At 41.1% G+C, this 19,159-nt stretch overlaps 3 protein-coding genes across 6 annotated transcripts; 2 read left to right on the plus strand and 1 right to left on the minus strand.

Moving 5' to 3' along the window:
- Positions 1-3,185: 3,185 nt before the first annotated feature.
- LOC122829226 (transcription factor jun-B-like) lies at positions 3,186-5,656 on the plus strand. 2 transcript variants are annotated; one of them, XM_044113619.1, is made up of 2 exons: positions 3,205-3,618; positions 3,866-5,656. In XM_044113619.1, the coding sequence occupies exon 2, from the start codon at positions 3,904-3,906 to the stop codon at positions 4,792-4,794; it is 891 nt and encodes a 296-aa protein (XP_043969554.1). In that variant the 5' UTR covers positions 3,205-3,618; positions 3,866-3,903; the 3' UTR covers positions 4,795-5,656. The 2 variants fall into 2 exon arrangements, with proteins under 2 accessions (XP_043969553.1, XP_043969554.1); XM_044113618.1 differs by having other exon boundaries at positions 3,186-5,656.
- Positions 5,657-6,374: 718 nt separating this feature from the next.
- On the minus strand, positions 6,375-10,882 carry prdx2 (peroxiredoxin 2). The gene is made up of 6 exons (XM_044113620.1): positions 10,759-10,882; positions 9,752-9,866; positions 9,471-9,624; positions 8,705-8,827; positions 8,425-8,555; positions 6,375-6,761 (listed from the first exon to the last, which is right to left on the minus strand). The coding sequence occupies exons 2-6, from the start codon at positions 9,852-9,854 to the stop codon at positions 6,679-6,681; spliced, it is 594 nt and encodes a 197-aa protein (XP_043969555.1). The 5' UTR covers positions 9,855-9,866; positions 10,759-10,882; the 3' UTR covers positions 6,375-6,678.
- On the plus strand, positions 10,511-18,739 carry LOC122829225 (protein Wiz-like). Of its 3 annotated transcripts, none has more exons than XM_044113615.1 (9): positions 10,511-10,927; positions 12,130-12,200; positions 12,692-13,156; positions 13,325-14,134; positions 15,354-15,710; positions 16,058-16,272; positions 17,261-17,393; positions 17,523-17,682; positions 17,761-18,739. In XM_044113615.1, exons 2-9 carry the CDS (start codon positions 12,188-12,190, stop codon positions 17,936-17,938), a joined length of 2,331 nt encoding a protein of 776 aa, XP_043969550.1. In that variant the 5' UTR covers positions 10,511-10,927; positions 12,130-12,187; the 3' UTR covers positions 17,939-18,739. The 3 variants fall into 3 exon arrangements, with proteins under 3 accessions (XP_043969550.1, XP_043969551.1, XP_043969552.1); XM_044113616.1 differs by lacking the exon at positions 10,511-10,927 and adding an exon at positions 11,600-11,683; XM_044113617.1 differs by lacking the exon at positions 10,511-10,927 and adding an exon at positions 11,708-11,794.
- The last annotated feature ends 420 nt before the right edge of the window (positions 18,740-19,159 follow it).

Genomic DNA, 19,159 nt, shown 5'->3' on the forward strand with positions numbered 1-19,159 from the left:
ACTCAGCCGCAGGCGCTGTCGGCTCCACTGCGCCTGATTGCACCTACACACTCCTTTGCTACTTTCATGGGGGTTTTTTTCGCCTCTCATTCTGCTGCTGCTTTGTTCTCCGTGCTCTTATCTGTCAATGTGAATCATAGCCGTGTTCAAAGAAAGTGACAGAATTGCTTGTATGAGGTGCTTGCACTCTGCTTCTCTGAATTTTTGCCCATAGCTGTATGTAATTATGCTCATGTGAACAAAGTTAAAAATGGTTTACAGCTGCAGCACCGATTAGGATCTCAGAGCAGAAGTCACGTTTATTCAAATGTTTCATTATCGGATCATTAAAGGATAAAGAATAAATAAATCATAACTGATAACGCGATGAGACATTCCTCAAAATGATCATGACTTTTATGACCTTTAGAGATGAGGTCACGCTGAAACTGGAACTGACCAGTGACTTCAGTCCATTTCCTTTAATCGACTTCTGTTTTTCTGTTTCCCCCGGTGCTTATCTTCCCTGACAGGAGAATCATCACATCTGACCGAGGTTTCAATGGGAGGAGTCTGGAACCAGCTGACCACTGTATGACTGCTGCCCTAACCTTTGACTCCCGCAGGGAGGGGAAGGATGCCGAAAGCGCCGGCCAAAGTTGCATCAGACATATACTTTCAGGAAAAAAAGAAAAAAAAAGAAAGAAAAAAACGTTGCCTCGCAAAAATATTTACGCTGCTTGAGCTTTTCAACTTTTTGCCACATTACAACCACAAACTTTAGTGTATTTTATTAAGATATTCTGTGGCATACCAACAGTCCATGTATGCGGAGCAGAAAGGAGAAGTGACTTTTGCAGGTGTTGTTTATCTGAATTAAGACCCGATGACTCCGTGCTTTACATCTTCTGCAGACAATGAAGTTACACGTCTTCTATCTACGGTATGTTTCCACCAGTTTCTACATCTACAGGCAGATTTTTGCCAATTGTTCTTTTCAAAATGGCTCGGGCTCAAAGCCACACTCCCAGAGCAGCCACAAATTCTCAATTGGATTTAGGTCTCTACTTTGACTAGGCCGTCCTAACGCTTATACGGTGCTCAAATTCGGGCCCAAGGAAGGACAAATATCTTGCGGTAAACATTTGAAGTTTTGGATCTACAACCCTGTTCCTAAAATCAGATTTGTTTAATTGATTATTTGATTGTAGTGGGTAAAATATTAAGAATCAAATAGATTTTTTTTCTGACCTGCTAGTGCTTTGAAAGATGTTGTCTGCATAAAGAAATATGTTAGAAATTTTGACACGTGGCAAAAAGTTTGGACACCCCTGATGTGAGCACCCCTCAAGTGTTCACTATTGGTTTATCCCCTGATTGGTTTATCCCACATCATTTATTACATGATATGTTGAAGTGTGAGGTTGGAATAGGACCAAAAGTGGAAAAAGTTAGAGTTACAGTATGAGGTTGAATATTGTTACTGAATCCAGGATATTAGATGAATCAATAGTTATTGTGTCACCCTACTGTAAAGAGGGAGTGTAAAAAATGTAAGGGCTGCATGACACCTAATAATGACAAGGTAGCCTTAAGATGGACTCTGGAGCGTCACAAATCCAATTTTACACATAAAAATTAAAGAGCTATTACTCAGCCTGTGACAAAATGACATGTGAAGCTCTGGAGGTGTTGAACGAAATCTGATACAAGCCCAATGCCACAGCGATGTCATCACGTTACCTAACAACGTTTATCTGGAATTTTAGAATTGCTTCGTAAGAAACGTAGAGGATCGGGTATTTCTTTCATTTTCTCCCATATAAGAAAATAAAAGATTCACATTTTCAGCTTCTGTTGTTCAGCATTGTGACTCATGCCGGCTCTGAGAATTTCTATGAATCTGCATTTGATGGCTGTACATACAGATAACAACGAATCCTTTTACACCTGTGATTGTGAGAAAGGGTTAAATACTTTGTCAAACATAAAGATTTAAAAAATTAAAGTGCAAAGGTTGGAAAACGTTTATGTTTATTTCTTGACCAAGCTTATGCATATCAGTTTCTGAGACATGAGCCTGAAAAAGACTTGCAGCAGCAAATGTAATAAAATGAAATGACCAAGAGGTGTTGAATATATTTGCTCTATAGATTTGGATGGTTTTTCTTTGTTATACGTCTTTTTCCTTCTACTTTGCAAATTTTCGCTACTGCTTGTAACTTTATTACATCAAATCCAAGCAAAAATAAACTGACGTTTGAAGCTGGGAATGTAAAAGAGTTAATGAATTATGTCTGCTTTTGCAAGGCACTGTTTGCCGTGTAGTTGTGCTTTGTTATCAGATACCTTAAAAATATAGCTTAAGGTTACAGAACTTCTCTGAAAAACCGGCGGTGTTACTTAAGGGAATTTTGCAATGATTGTCACACAACAAGACACTTCCGACATAAATAAACAAAGCAGAGATGAGAACAGGTTCATTTTGAGAGTGTAGTTATGTCATATGTGGGTCCAAAACCTAAGTTATTACCATCTGTCTGAAACGGCAATATGAGCTCCTTCAAGTTTTGAGAATAAAGTTGGAGCAAGAAATGCAGTCAAATCTATACAGCCTGGAAAATTTGACATGAACGCTGGAAAAATTGGAAAGTTAAAGGAGTGTGGGTGTGTAGCCCTCTGGGCACTGAATCAGAGGTCATTACCATACAGGCAAGACAAAATGTCTTTCTATCAAACAGGTGTTCAGTTCAGGGAACATGTCTTCCGTCACAAATACCTAAGCAGATGTGTCATGAGTTCACTAATCCAGGAATGCCTCAAGCTACAATAAAGAAAAACATAAATTTATAAGACACAACCAGATTTCCTCTTTGTTTTTATTTTATTTTATTAAAAACAAGGTAGCCAAAACTCAACAAAACAGGGGCTTTTTAAATAACCCTAACCCTACTCTGTCATGTACCAAGTCGTTGCCAGATACTTTTGGGCATGTTTGACAGTTACCCATCTTCTCCTTGCCCTCTGGCTGGAAGAGAGCAGAATTACATTCTCCTACTCCTCCCACAGCGATGTCAGGAGCTGGAAGCGGGCCAGGATGGGATTGACTTCCTGCTCCAGGCAGGGAGGAACTGGTGCTCAGGATACCCAAATATGGAGCGGTCCGTATCAGTTTGGATCGCATGACTCAGCGCCAGACTATATATCCATGGGCTAGAGGAAAACTGGTTGCTTGAGAACAGCTGATCACTTAATGATACATCAGGCTCCATCGCTGACTTTTATTTTTTTTATTTTAAATTTTTGATACTTTCGAAATCACTTTTCTTTAAAAGAAAATACATAAATGTGGATTTAACTTAAGAGTCGTCTGTTTACCTGCACCGAGTTTCCCCTTGTCTTGTTTATGGCCTTTGATTACTGGCAACAACGTCAATGTCAATCTCTCGACGGTAGGCGGGACCTCTAACGCAGCAGCCAATCAGCGGGCTCCTCTGGAGACGCGCTTTAAAAGCAGAGGAGCGCCTCGGCCGCTGCCAGTAATAAGGAAACTGAGGACAAGTTAGGACTTACAGAGAGAAGAAGAGGAATGAAAACATCTGAATAAATCTCTGGACTCCGCTTTGAATCCATCTAAAGGTACAAACCGACGACTTGGTACAGTACAGTTCCCATGTTTTGGAAGTTTTGCTGTTTTTCGTAGCATTAGTAAATACAGCGGGACTTTGCGCTGGAGATTGGCACATTTGGGACACAGCAGCATCGTTTGCAGCGCACTCTTGTATTTGACTGTCGTTTTTAAAAAAAGAAAAAACACACAATATGTCCACAATAATGGAACAGCCTTTTTATGACGACTCGTTTCTCTCTGCTTATGGCCATCCAGGCGCTGCCCTGCCAGACTACAAGCTGCTAAAGCAGAATATGAACTTGAACTTCTCCGATTCATATCGGAACTCGAGCTTCAAGACACAGCACCTGCGCGCAGACAGTGATTTCTACCCGGCGGGCACCGCGGACGTGGGCTCGCTGAAGCTCGCTTCGCCTGAACTCGAGCGGCTCATCATCCAGAGCAGCAACGGGGTCATCACTACGCCGACCCCCGCACAGTACCTCTACAACCGCGGCATCACAGAGGACCAGGAGGTGTTCGCAGAAGGCTTCGTCAAAGCCCTGGACGATCTGCACAAGATGAACCAGATGGCGCCTCCAAACGTCTCCATCGGCACTGGTGGGCTCGCGTGTCCGGCTCCGGGCGCCGTGTTCGCCCACTCTATGCAGACGGAACCGCTGGAGTACACGACCCTAAGCAGCTGCACCACGAATCCCAGCCTGACCTCCACGGCCAGCTACCCGTCCACAACCATCAGCTACCTGCCGCACCACCAGTACCACCAGCATCCCCAGGCTGTGGCGCACGGGTCGCACCACTTCCAGCACTCTCTGGCGGGAGCTGGCGTCCACTCGCAGCGCTTCGGGGGCTTGAAAGAGGAGCCCCAGACGGTCCCCGACATGCAGAGCAGCGACAACAGCTCCCCGCCTATGTCCCCCATCGACCTGGAGAACCAGGAGCGGATCAAGGCGGAGCGCAAGCGGCTGAGGAACCGACTGGCAGCTTCCAAGTGTCGGAGGCGCAAACTGGAGCGCATCGCCCGGTTGGAGGACAAGGTGAAGGTGTTGAAAACGGACAACGCCGGACTGTCGAACACGGCCTCCCTGCTGCGGGAGCAGGTGGCCCAGCTCAAACAGAAAGTCATGACTCATGTGAGCAGTGGCTGCCAGCTCATGTTAGCGCCGAAAGTGAAGTCTTACTGAAGAAATTATGCACTTTTTAATGAACACTGGACAAAAACTGCACTGAAAAACAAAAGACTTTATACGCTGAGTGGATGAGAACTGAAACGTATGTGGCTTTAAAAAGGCCAGAAAAGAAATCCTACAATCAGCCTACAAGAAACACTTAGGGGCATTTTTGAACGCGTTTTTAAAAGTGTCGTCTTGGCTTTCCCTGTTTACATTTTTTTTTGTTCGCCCTTTGTGACGCTTTTTAAGTGTATAAGTTATTTGTATTTCTGTTTTTTTTTGTTGTTTTTTTTTTTACCTGTACGATAATATTTAAGTAAAAGAAAGCATGTAATTAAAATACCATGCTGCTTATAAATGTCTGTTCTTTGAAAAACACGGTCGTATTTCTCGTAAATATAACCACATTGTTGTCACCGATCAAAAGTTTACGCCAGAAGTTGCCAAAACGTCCCAGCGTAGGACTTTTTCCCTCCTCCCCTCCTTATTGACGTACGTGCGTAAACCCATATATGGCAAATGTTGCGTGCGGACGTCATATCGCGACAAGGTTTCCGGGAACTCCCTCCTACATTGCCAGTCAGAGGCTGCGCTCTCCCCTTCACACCACAGCGAGAGAGAGGTTTGTCAATGAGTTTATTCTAGTGAAGGGAGTTTCCCCCCATTCTGCTTTTGGTTTCCCAAAACAAGCCTTGTGATCAACAGCTCAGGAAAGAGAAAAAAGTTCCATGAAAACATGTCGTAATGACGTTCAAGTTAAAAAGTAGTCGGAAAGAAAAGCTGGCGGAAAGACTTGGTATGAAAAACGTCAAATTTGAAGGATATTAATGCCTTTAAAGTGGGCCCCAGCATAGTTATTTAGGAACATGAAAAATTCATGCAACAGATAAACACCCAACAAAAGAATCTAGAATTTTTTTCACTTAATTATTGTAAAATTTTACAACTTAATTAGTTAAGACATGAGTAAAATAAATGAATGAAATGACAACAATCTTTACAAGAGCAACAATATCTTCACACCTTCTCCAATGATTAGACTCAACAGATTTAAAAAAAACCCTAAAGTACTAATGGTGCACGACTGAAATGGTTAAATGTTTACAGCTTTTCCTTTTAAATAAAATCCGGCATGAATATTTTACACATTTTTTTTGGAATGTCAAATTTTCAGTCATTTACAGAAGTGATTATACAAGGAGATGTTTACTAATTTGGAGTACTTTTAGACTTTAATATTATGGTTTCAGTCAAAATGACTAACATTTAGAGTAACATTTCTACTGAATTTTAAATTAAATATAGACTTTCCTAACAGGAACTGGAGCCATTTGGCAACAGCTGATTGTTGTGCTGAGTCAACCACCACAATAACTCCAATATTAACCAAGACTTGGCAGCTTTGTGACGTACTGTGATCTTCTGCCAGGCAAAGCTGTTCAACTGCCTCAGGTCCAAGAACAGAAGAAAAAGAAAAGAAAAGAAAACCCCTCATAGATTAGAGTCTCAAAGTCGGATTTAGAGTTTTGCTGCCACCTAGAGGTCATTAATGAATTGAGATTCAAAAAAATGATTTGCACAGAGCAGACAACTGTTTTCCCACAGTTTTAATAGAGATGGTAGCAAATGATAAGGAAAAATATCACTTTTTTGAAAAAAAAAACGAAAAAAAAACAAAAGGGAGCAAAACTAAACTAGAGTTTCAGTGCGTGAGACTAAGAGGTTATCCCATCAACTGTAGCCTAAAGGATGATATTTGGAGAGGAAGTTGACAAGTTTGTTCTAATGGGTGAGATCTGTTGTAGTATTTCACAGGGAAACCTCCAATCCAAAAAAAAAAAAAAAAAAACAAGTGCTGTACTGATGAACAGTCTGCTGGACAGAAGAGCTTGGGATTTACTGCTTGGAGAAGAAGGCTTTGCTCTTCTCCACGTCAGGGATGATTGTGTCGCTCCCAGGCTTCCAGCCGGCGGGACAAACTGTGCAGAGATAGAAAAGGGATAAAGTTTACTTCAAGTGTCAGAGGTGGTTGATAAACTATGTTATCAAAAGGACAAAGTACACGTGTGTGAATGTCCAAGAGGATAAACCAATAAAGATGTGAAGGCAGATAGCTACTTCAGTTTCATTACGTTCTTTTTGATAAATATGTGCAGTACATGTTCAGACGCAGTAGATGTTTGTAAAACTTCAGTGTATTATTTGTTCGCTGCTCTTTACAGTTTCAGAGGAGAATGTGAAAATGATTGGGTAGCAAGTATTTAACTGTTGTGTAAAATAACTCCAACAAACCCCTGCATGTATCGCAAAGTGGGTCACAACTTTTGCATCATTATAAAAACATAAATTACATCAGCGAAAACATTTAAACTGGGCAGAATCAGTACTTAAAAAAAAAAAATGCTTCTTCAATAAACTAGTTCCCCTTTCTTGAATTTTGTCTTACTTTTCGTACATTACCAAAATAAACACATGCTCCAATTTGCACCTTAAAAAGCCAAGCCATTTTTAAATTTGTATTTTTTAAGATAATTGGCATTATTTTAAATAATAATAAAATTTAAATTTGGCTTTACAACTACCAAGATCCCCACCATGCTGTTGGGTAAAGAGCTGCGATCTTGCTGGCTGAATGAAAGATGCTACCATCCTCCCCTCACTCAAATTAAATACAACTTCATGCTATAAGAAAACATTTCCAGTCAGAAAACTGAAGAATTGCCACCATTCACTCCCATGAACGCAGCTCCTCTCTGAACAGCAGGTCTGCATCCTCGTTGTTACCTGAGCTCATGGCTTAATCAGCTGACCAGCCAAATCTGCTTGTTGCCCAATATAAGGAAAAGATGCAACTATGATACTGTTGCTGAATTATATATTTAGGATTATATTTAGAACCCAAATTTTTCTGACCATTTCTCGTCATCGTCACGGTTGTTTCCCCAATCATCATCTTAGAAAATACCAGCAACTAGAAATCTATATATAGTGTGGATCATATTAGTAGGAGCAATATCTCAAACATTGATATTGCAATGTCACACTATTCCACCAGTGTTACTGTTTAAAGGACAGCAAAAATAGTCAAAAAATATGGACACAGTTATAATATAATTTCAGATCCAAGATTACCCAAAGCTCATATTTAACCCACTTAATGACTTTGGTTAAATATAGCCTGGTCTGCTTCTATGTAACCCAAGTTCAACAGCTTTTCTCAGAACATATTCAGTAGACTGACCACAAGTTTCCTGTGTTTAAAACCACATTGTGGTAAATAAGAACTTGAAGCTGGGCATGGTCAAGGCAACAAGATTAATTTCATGTTAGTTTTAAACTCAAATGCAACAGGCAGGTTTGAGGAACAGAATTAATTTGAGGTTTTACTGCTCTGCCTCATGGGCTTTGTGGTTTGGTTGCTTTGCAACATGAAGACACTGCACCAGATTATTGCACAGAATATGTGATTCCAGTAGTAAAGCACGAATTTACAGATCTAAAGTTAATTTGACAATCTTGCATGGGAGATCTTCATGCATCTCTCCACATAGACACCTTTTGAGAAAGAAAATAGTGGTTTTCAAAGCGCAGCATTTAGCTTGTGTGTATAATAATTTGAATGAGGAAACTGGATCAACTTACCCTCTCCATGTTTGTCAGTGTGCTGGAAGGCTTGCACCAGACGCAGGGTCTCATCCACAGAGCGACCCACAGGCAAGTCGTTGATGGTGATCTGCCTCAAGGTTCCCTTACCGTCAATCACAAATAAACCCCTGAGAGAACGAAATGACACCCCGGGATCAGCAAAAATATATTAAACGTCATGTTCCATCTTTTAGACAAATGTTCTTTTTTTTTTTAACCACCTAAGAGAAGAAAAAATATATACATCTAAAACTTTAATCTAAGGGGTCGAACTGACCTGTACGCAATGCCTTCATCCTCCTTCAACACGCCGTAGTCTCTGGAAATGGATTTTGTGAGGTCTGCAACAAGGGGGATCTTCATGGCACCCAGCCCTCCTTCTTTCCTTGGTGTGTTGATCCTGAAGAGGTGCAGAAAAAAACAAAAAAAACCCAACATTTATACATATATATATAATGCGCATATTCTGAAGAAAATGATCCCTGGCAACACTTAATGACTGTCACATTAAGTTTTGTTTCAGAAAGCACAAAGTAGCCGTTTGATATAGCAGCAACAAGTCAGGAGGCAACATTTCTATAAGTTGACTTTAGGCGAAAAAGCAACTCAGCAGCTGATGTAAGAAACACAAGAGTTGAAATAGTTTCAATTATTTTTGTGGAGGAGGGAGGCATTATTAATATAAACAGAAGATAAGGCAAGTTGTGCAACACCTCCTTTCCTTCTAGAAGGAGTGAGACGAATTGAAGGCCGTTATTAAGACACTTATCAGCAGCTGCAGAAAGGCAGCAGGACAGCAGATAGAGTAGGGTGGGTTCTTCTTAGGCCAGAGTTCCCTTCATATGGAACAGATATTACATAAACTTTAATACCTGGACAGCCTGGTGAAACTCTCTCTTTAATTTAATTTGTGACTGAAAACAACAAGAAGCTTGGATTCCTGACACTCCAATTTGATTTTAGAAGTTTTTAAACATCGTCTTTTGTTGAGTTGGGGAACAAAATAGCTATGTACAAGTAATTTACATCCAAGAACCTCTTACCATGCCAAGTGGGTGAAATGAGAGTCAATGGAGCAGCCGATGACTTCACAGTTAATACTGCGGAAGTCCCCTGCTCTGTCGCTGAAGGCAATAATCTCAGTTGGGCACACAAAGGTAAAGTCCAAAGGGTAGAAGAAGATGACCACGTACTTCCCTGGGGGACACAGAAAAATGTTTAAACTCTGGTTCTCATTAGATACATACAGTGCACACGCTGTTATTTTTTCCTCCAGGGATAAAACGGGTCTGGGGGGGGGAAAAGAAGAAGAAAAAAAAGACACCTTTGTAGTCAGACAGCTTGATTTCCTTGAACTGGCCATCGACCACAGCTGTGGCCTTGAACTCTGGCGCAGGCTTTCCAATCTGAGCGTTTCCAGAAGACATGATTGTGAATAACTGAGGGAGACAAATACTTAAAGCATTAAAAACACCAGAATGAACATCTAAACTGAGAAGGAAACTAGACAGTTGGGTAATATATGGTTGGGGAAAAAAAAACACATGCATGTAACACATGGCATTTGAAATGTAACTCTTTTTGGTTTAAAAGCAACGTATTAACATTAGTCCCCTTTCAAACACCTGCTGGAGGTCACATGCAAGTCACGGTCTGCCAGTAGGGAACAATGGCCTTTTATGCTTATGTAACCATGATTAGCACAAGCTAAGACGGGGGATACCTAATGCAGGATAAATTATTTTGAGGTGCAGCTGAAACAATAAGCCATTTGGCTGCAGCGTTAACGTAACATTTAACACGTTTCAAATTATTTAATAATTATCCGCTAATATAGGGATTATGCAAAATGCGCACTTCCAACATTTTTTTCTTATTTGGTAAACTGGAGAATGCAGGCGTTAAATGCAAAGGAATTGCTGTTGCTTTCATTTAGAAATATACTAAAATCCCTTTCTGCGTCACTTTGGTGTTTTAGTAAAACATCAATGCAGTGGATTTCACCTTTTTATTTGATGTTGCAGAAAACCTCGCATTTAAATTAGTTTCAACAATGAAGTCGATACACGAGCACAGACCCGACCAGTGTGAGCAGGAAGCTGCGCTTCAGGAACAAAGAAAGAGCCAGAAACTCTTGGAGGAGGAGGAGGGAGCAGTAAACCCGGACAGCCTGCTTGAATGCTTGTGGCTTAGCTTATTCTTAGCTCCGTCTACTGCGCTCATACTCCTGCGCTCCTCTTTCCTTAGAGGACAAACATTTTTCCTGAAACTATGCAGACACTCCTAAAATAACATTCAACTAAAGATGCAAACTTTATATTCCGCGCTCACCTTAGTTTCGCAGAGCTGTGGAAAACTTGGCTACGGAGATCTACGGCTTGCTGAAGGCAAGAGGACCCAAGGAGAGAGATTCTGCGCAAAAAGTACTCCAGGACAGCTGTGACCTCCGGAAGTACAGATGTAGCGCTTTAAATATAAAAGCATGGAGTTTGAGACCCAGGTTACACTTCTTTTTGACTTTTGACGTTTCCACGACTCGAAGATAATTTAACTTCGAAATAATAAGTTGTGGCGACATGTTTAGGAAACACTTTTTATCTTTTGCAAATATAAGTGAAGTTGAAATCCAAAAGTGTCGATGAAAAAGAGAAAAATGATCTCCCTAAATTAAGTCTAACAATAAATAAATGTAAAAATATGTTTAATAATAAACAAAAGGGCTAATGATAATTTTGCTCTGGCTGGGAAGTAAATGGGATTTTTGTCTGGTACCCACTAGGCTGGAAAAATGTAATAGTTTTTTCAGCTTTTTAGGTTATTATATTTAAAAAGGTAAAATGTACATCAAATGTACAACAAGTAAGTAAATGTGCCCAAAAACAAATAAATAGATAGATAGATAGATAGATAGATAGATAGATAGATAGATAGATAGATAGATAGATAGATAGATAGATAGATAGATAGATAGATAGATAGATAGATAGATAGATAGATGGATGGATGGATGGATGGATGGATGGATGGATGGATGGATGGATGGATGGATGGATGGATAGATAGATAGATAGATAGATAGATAGATAGATAGATAGATAGATAGATAGATAGATAGATAGATAGATAGATAGATAGATAGATAGATAGATAGATAGATAGCGACGTTTATTTTGAAAAGAACAGTTCCAGCGGCTTACCATGCTACTTCCGGTTAGCTCATAGAGTGATGTGCAGAGCGGTTTCTTGAATGTCCAAGGTAATTTTGTTGCTGCTGATGGTTTAATTTATTGGCTGAAATTACAGATGTGTATAATTTGTAGTTCATTCGTGCTTCACTTGAATGAGGAGCTGCGCTAATAACATGCGGGTAATCTTAGGATTACAAATGTAAACAAAAGACTAGAGAGGTAGCTCAAGTTAGCTTTTACTTAAAAAATACAAACGAAATTTTTACTTCGTCGTATGTTTTTGTGTAATCAGTTCAAATTAGAGCAACAAAATTAGAAAATAAGTCAATATTGTTACAAACGATAACTGCCAGTAAGACGTTTTTGAATGGTCAGATTTCACACGGTATGTTAGTTGTGTCGCTTTGTTTACGTTGGTTATTTCTTATCAAAGAAAAATATGACGAAATGTTGATTTATTGTTAACATAAATCATTTCTGCTATTTATTTATTTTATTTGATATGATTTCTAAGGACTCTACAAGAAGACGACAACTCCTCTCAAATAAACCGCCGGCTTTATTCGGTGTAAATGGACTCTCAAGGTAAGTTTACCAGTAATAAAATTGCTGTGTATCCTATAGTCCACTTTTAAGTAACTAAGAAGAGCTAAATATAAGTGAATTATTGTCCCACTGTATACAATATGTCACATCCCTAAAGCAAGTTTGTTAAATTGAGACAGCATAAAAATCCTTTTAAAAAAACGCAGTCTTTTCTAAACAAAATGTCCAAAAACTATTGAGCAGTCAAATGGTAATAGTAGTTTTAAATAACAAACCATTATATTAATGACATATGCAAAATCCTACGTATAAAGCCAGAAAATTTAAAAGCATGACACTAAAAAAATAAACATTTAAATATGATTACAGTTCTGTTTTTGATATAGACACAGTTTTGTCTGTTTTGAACATACTGATGGCTATCATATTATATGTTGATCACTGTTTGTTTTGTCATACTTGTTGTTCTCTCCATATTTCCCTTTTCGCTCCGCGTTCACAATCTTTCTTTGACTTCAATGTGTCTGCAGCTAACTCGGGACCCGTAGTGTGTGAGGTGTGCGGGGCCTACTTTGAGACACGACGGGGCCTCTCGAGCCACGCTCGCCTCCATCTGCGCCAGCTCGGCGTGACCGTGTCAGAAAACAGTGGGGCTCCCATAGAGCTGCTCTACCAGCTCATTCAGGAGAAAGACAAAGACCTCAAACCAGATGTTGCCCCATCTGTGTCTCCACCGTTACCTAAGAAAACATCCCAGCAGGAGCCAAAGACACCTGTACCTCCGGAGGACGCTCATGCTTCCTCCAAGACAGCGGCGAAGGTCATGACCACTCAGGGATCTCCGGCCAAGCTTAAAGAGGCAGGAGCGTCTTTTTTCCCGTCCTCTCCCTCTTCTTCTAGGCCGACTGAAGGCAGCAGCTCGTCACTGTCAGACCAAAAAACAATCACCAAGCCACTGTGGGCTCCGCTGGAAACTGATGCTCCGCTTACATTAGGTGGGTTGAAGCTGAAACAGAGTGAAACACAGAGCTGCGGTGGAAAAGTTAGTTTTTTCTAATCATATTTGTTGTATTTAGTATTTTATTAAAGATATTTGATAAAAAAAAAATAGTTTTGTAACAATTCTATCCTTTTTTTTTTTTCTCGTTTATTATTTTTGACAGCTTCAGAAACTAACAATGAGATCCACGTCTGCCAGCTCTGCGGCTGCTGGTACGAGACGCGCAAGGGCCTCTCTAGTCACGCTCGTGCCCATCTCCGACAGATCGGCATCCCCGACGCCGACATACAGGGCGGCCCCATCGAGTATCTGTACCAGATCATGAAGGAGCAGGACTTTGAGCCGATCAGCAGCCTGCGACGGGACGAGCTTAAATCAAGCAGCCCTTCCAAGTCCTCCTCGTCCTCAAAGCGTCCCTCTGATTTCACCTCTCCGCCCACATCTCCTGTCAGCAAGCGGCCTAAGATGCCTGAAACCTGCACTTGTGTCCTCTGCGGGGAGAAGTTTGAGAACCGCAAGGGCCTGGGCAGCCACGCTCGCTCCCATCTCAAACACATGGGAGTGAACGACTTGGTGGGGAAGAGCTCCGCCATCGAAGCCGTGCAGGAGCTGGTGAGCAGCGGCGTGTTGGAGCCAATGCATCTTCCGAAAACGTCCAACACTGCCGGCTCTTCCACGGCGCTGTCCTCGGCGCCTCCGTCTCCGGCTGCCAGCCTGTCCAGGACCTCCTTCACGCCCACGGGTCTCTCTCCGAGCCCTTCCACCAGCTCCCACTCCCCTCAGCCGTCGCTCAACAGGGCGCCGAAAGCGAAGAAGGGATTTCGACTGGCCGTGGATCCGCTTCTTAAGAAACCAAAGCCAGAGCCGGTGGAGATGGAGATTTCTTTAGAGCCAAAGCCAGCAGCCAACGACAGCAGCTCTGTGACGCAAAAGGCTCCTACAGCGGCCAGTTCCTCAAAACCTCCGGAGTCAGGTAAATCACAAAATTCCTGTTGTATTTTTGATTGAAATAATCTCACTTATAGCCCTGTTTGCCCAGCTTATTTGTGAGGAGACTTAGATAGGGTGCACCAGTAAATCAGCCCCATTTTCCTTAATTTTGGATTAATACTTGAAAAATGTGTCTTATCCTTCGATCTCATCTCCCTCCGAAAATCAGCCTTTGTCCCCTTTTGCTCTGCTTTGAAAGAGGACTGAGTGACAGACCGCATCTGTTCACAGTAGCAAATCAAATCAAAATCAAATCAAATTTTATTTGTATAGCATATTTCAGCAACAAGGCATTTCAAAGTGCTTTACATCAAATCAAACACAAAAACACAATGCAACATAGAATCAACAATCAAAACAGAACATCAAGTCAGATTCCATCATTAAATTTGCAATTGATTACGTTTCAAATACAACTCTAAACAAGTGGGTTTTTAGTTGAGATTTAAAGGAAGTCAGTGTTTCAGCTGTTTTACAGTTTTCTGGAAGTTTGTTCCAGATTTGTGGCGCATAGAAGCTGAATGCTGTTTCTCCTCGTTTGGTTCTGGTTCTGGGGATGCAGAGCAGAACCAGAACCAGAAGACCTGAGAGTTCTGGAGGGTTGATACAACAGCAGCAAATCTTTAATGTACAGAGTCTTTGTTGCTGTATTTAGCAGCTTTTCAAACCCCAAAAAATTGGTAGCGGCATAAGTTGGAATCAGCAGGTCTGGCTTTTTAAAGATTGTGATTGACCAGAAAACAGCAATCGGGGCATCCCATGTTATAAGTCATGGATTTCACAAATAAGAATCGTTTTTCAAAGACCGTAAAAAAACCGAAAGTTGTCTGGTTAAAAACTAACAGGGCGTATTGGCAGAGATCATCAAGATGGTCAGAGTAGATGGGAATGGATGGACGGAAGAAAATCTGTTAGAGATCCATCCAGTCTGACTGAACTTGATGTGCATTATCATGAAGAATAGACGAAGATTTCACAACATCACAGCTGGCAGACATACCCGCAAAATACAACACAAGCAAAAAGAATACCACATTTTCAGATTTTTATATTCCCTTCCACAACTGTGCCCTTCTTTGTGTTGGCCTGCCACATAAAATCCTGTTAAAATACACCGTTTTTGTAAGCTCACAAAATGTGAAAAAACAAAACAAAAACTAAGCCTTGTGAATACCTAGCTATGAGCTGACTCTGCTCCACAGACCTGCCGTCTCCACCGACGGTCCTCTGCGACTTCTGCGGGCAGCTGTTCGACACACGGAAAGCGCTGTCGTGCCACGTCCGCGCTCACCTCCGGCAGCTCGGCCTCACCTGGTCAATCCGAACTTCGCCAATCGACCTTCTAAAAGAGGTCATGCTGCGGCGTGAGGAAAAGAAAGAGCCGGTGCAGAGCGGGTCTTCGGCAGCGGGCAAAGCGGCGTGGAGTCCTCCGGGCTTCAAAAAGCCCCCTAAGGAGAAGCCTCCGCCCCGGGAAGGAGCTTCCAGCTCTGCAGCAACGCCCATTGACTACTCTATGAAAGACAAAACGCCATATGGGAAATCTGCAGTCTCAAACATTGGTGAGTCACTTTTCCGAACACGTTTTTTCCGTCCGCCTAACTTTCCATGTAGTAATGACTTGTCTGTGACTCTGCTGGAGAACTGCATCTGTTCTTACGTCATTTTCATGTTCTCCAAGTAACTGAATTTCTGTGTACGGTGCTGTAACTCATCATCAAAGTGAAGAGCAAAAGAAACTTGAAATATTTGATCTTATGTGTTTTGAGCAAAATACACTCGAGACGTATGTTGGATAAGACGTATTCAACATGCTGTTAAATATTTGTAACCAAAGCACGTTTTTTTGTTGTTGTTGTTTTTTTTTAAATAAAACAAAACCTGACCCATGTGTTGCTGCTTGTGTCAGATGCCACCTGTGAGCTCTGTGGGTTCGACTTTGAGAACCGCAAGGCGCTGGCCAGTCACTGCCGGGCTCACCTGCGACAGCTGGGTCTCTACGAGTGGAAGGCGGACGGAGCGACGTCGCCGATAGAAACCCTGAGCGAACTGATCCGAAGAGACCCGAACAAGGTGGCAGAAATAACCAGGCGCTATCGCTATGGAGACCTTTACATCAAGAAGGTGAGCTCTGTGATTAATGCATTCATTCTTTTAGACATGTCGGGTAATGAAGTGGGTGGTTCTATACATTAGCTATAAAAATTTTTTCTTTTTTTTCTTTTTTAAGCTTTTTTTTGTTGCACTTTAATGTTTGAGATCTTAAAATACGCTTTTACATTTGACAAAGATAATTTGAGTTGGTACAAAATGCAGTTTTGAAACGATTACGTTTATTTTTTATTAATTTATTAAAACAAATTAAACCTAAAGTTAAATTTTCTGCCTGTCTGGCAACAGGAAGGGATTTTTCTCCCCTGATAGTTCGGTAGAGTCGGTTTGATTGGAGACCAAAATATCAACATTTGTTACATTTTCAGCTGCTGCAGTTTGCTTTCACACCGACTGTGTAAAATGGACCAAACCAGTTGAAAAACCTGTTCCCCTCCTCGCCTGTGGTGGCGCTGCACCAAGAACCACTGAAGACACGAGCACAACTTCCTGCTTCACGAAACTGGAATGCCGTCAGATTTTAGAGATTGCATTATTTCTCATTTGTCTTCAGAAAAAGATCATTAGCCACTACCCCCGCTATCGCTAGACTCTCACCTTGGTTTTGGTTGTATTTACCCAGAATGCCCTGCGCTGTAGTCTGCTTCCTGCTTGTGTAGCGGTGTCTCTGGTCTGCTTGGCAATCACATATGGATTCGAACTGCGCCAGAGTTCACTTTAACTGAACCGAACACAGAGGTTTGTAGTCGGATTAGAGTTCACTTTTCTGGGCCGCAGCAGAGTTTGATTGCAGATTCACATCTCCCCAATCTGACCGGACTTTGTAGACAAAGTTCATTTAACACGGACTAAACAAGACTGGTGTGAATGCACCTTGAAAGATTTTAAAACGCAATACCTCACCCTCTGATTTAAAAAAAAAATGTAGAGATGATCAGAAACCAACCAGGTTTTAAGTTTTTATTGGGCCACTATCTTCCTTTTGTGTCTCTTCTTTTAGTCTCAGAGATCTTCTTCTTTGGCTTCGACATCCATGAATTCTGACGCTTCGCCGAGCAGCGGCCACAACTTGTCTCTGCACCACCCTGAGCACAAAGCAAGCAGGAAGGATCACAGCATCCGAACAGCGAGGGGTGAGAAAGGCCAGGTCCAGAAAGAGCTGAATGCCGTTTTTTTTTTTATTTATTTATTTATTTATTTATTTTATTTATTTTTTTTTTTTATTATTATATTTTTGCTCCTGTAATTCCTCCTGGTTTCAGGGGTCCATGCCCCCAAACACGGAGTCTCCTCGGGGGATGAAAATCGCCACTCTCACTCCCGGCAGCCGTCTCGGACCGGCAGCATCCCTGCTCTGCTGCCGAAGCCGCCTCTGACTCCACTGGTCAAACTGGTGGGTAAAATCTACTCCCTCAAATGCAGGTGAGTAAGAAAAGGTTGTTCTTTAAAAAAAAAAAAATGAGGGAAATATGGTTCACTCCCGCTTGCCCTGCTGTCCAGGTTTTGCGATGAAGTGTTTCACGGGCCTCTGTCTGTTCAAGAGAAGTGGATCACACACCTGCAGAAACACATCCTGTCTCTGGGCTACAAGGGCAAAGAGGCTCCTTCTTCTCCTTCTTCTCCTTCTTCTCCACCTGCCCCACCTGCCCCAGCACTCGTCTATCCGGTGGCTGTATGAACTGACAAATGTTCCCCAGACTCCACAAAGGAACAATGTCTTTATGTCAATTTAAAAAAAAAAAACAATAACAAAAAGAAAACTTGTTCCCCTTCTTGTACATGGGAGGGCAGACATGAGCCGTGAGAGAGAGGCGGCTCATGTAACCCACTCAGTGAACATCCACTCTTCACACACACGGTTCTTTTCACAGAGCTTCCTCCTCCTGCTCAGAAAATTAGTCTTTTTTTTTTTTTTTTTTTTTTTTTTTGAGCAAATCACATTTCCTATTTTGTATGCATTCTACTTTCTGATCTAAATAACATTTATACTGAGTACTAAAAAACCCAGATTCTTATGCATTTAAAATGAATTGATTTTAAATCAATATATGTATGAATTTAATTTTCTGTAAATTTTTTTCCTCTTTTTTTTTTAAGAGGAGGTAGCAGGATGTCATTGCAGAATATTCCCAATTTGTTTTCTTTACAAAAACAACAACAGTACATCTCTTGGATCAATTATGTTTTCTGTTGAATATCTTCTTTTAAGATTTTTCTGCTTTTTCAATTTAAAATGTATGTTAAAGAAATTGAATTATGTCACATATTTATATTTTTTCAATGTTTTTGATAATTTCTAAGCAACATACAGTAAAAGCTCAGCGTAACGTTAACCGTTTTGATAAGAGGCTTCGCTAGCAGCTCGCTAGCAGTCCTTTTCTACCGAGATTTAAAAAAACGAACAGGTTGTTCAAGCTGCACATATCCTTTTCTCTTGAGTCTATTTTATGTGTAAATAAAATCCGTCATGTTTACTTTCTTTTTTGGACTTTATTATGTGATATTAGAAAATGACAGGCCTTTTCATGCACTGTATTGAGGAAAACCTCACTTATTAAGTCAGGAAAAGGCTACATTAGCAGCGGTGTAATTTCTTTTTACAAACTTTTACCTTTACTGTACTTTTTTTTTTAATCCTTGAAGATTTGTCATCCCTGTGGTTCCTAGAACTCTGAGTTTTATAACTTGTTTTTGAGAACTGCTTCACATCTGCTGCTTGGAGCCGACTAACATCTGGCAGGTGTGAGCAGGTATTCCTGCCTGGGATGGTTTTCCACGACTTCCATGCATTTCTTGGTTTTGCCTCAGAAATATTATGCTTATCTCACATGAAGAAGTGAAGGAACTATGCGTCCTTTTGTGACTTTGGAGGAACTAGCTCATGTTTTTGCTCCAGCAC

Source organism: Gambusia affinis, linkage group LG04 (genome assembly GCF_019740435.1).
Source record: "Gambusia affinis linkage group LG04, SWU_Gaff_1.0, whole genome shotgun sequence".
Taxonomy (NCBI): Eukaryota; Metazoa; Chordata; class Actinopteri; order Cyprinodontiformes; family Poeciliidae; genus Gambusia; species Gambusia affinis.

Bases quoted from the DNA above. Each gene is read 5' to 3' on its own strand.
- LOC122829226 (XM_044113618.1), top strand. From the start codon at position 3,802: ATGTCCACAATAATGGAACAGCCTTTTTATGACGACTCGTTTCTCTCT.
- prdx2 (XM_044113620.1), bottom strand. From the start codon at position 9,854: ATGTCTTCTGGAAACGCTCAGATTGGAAAGCCTGCGCCAGAGTTCAAG. The intron at 8,828-9,470 runs GTAAGAGGTTCT...GCACCTCTTCAG, and splicing joins CATTTCACCCACTTGGCATG to GATCAACACACCAAGGAAAG. The intron at 8,556-8,704 runs GTCAGTTCGACC...TCGTTCTCTCAG, and splicing joins GATGAAGGCATTGCGTACAG to GGGTTTATTTGTGATTGACG.
- LOC122829225 (XM_044113615.1), top strand. The intron at 14,135-15,353 runs GTAAATCACAAA...TCTGCTCCACAG, and splicing joins CTCAAAACCTCCGGAGTCAG to ACCTGCCGTCTCCACCGACG. The intron at 17,683-17,760 runs GTGAGTAAGAAA...CCTGCTGTCCAG, and splicing joins ATCTACTCCCTCAAATGCAG to GTTTTGCGATGAAGTGTTTC.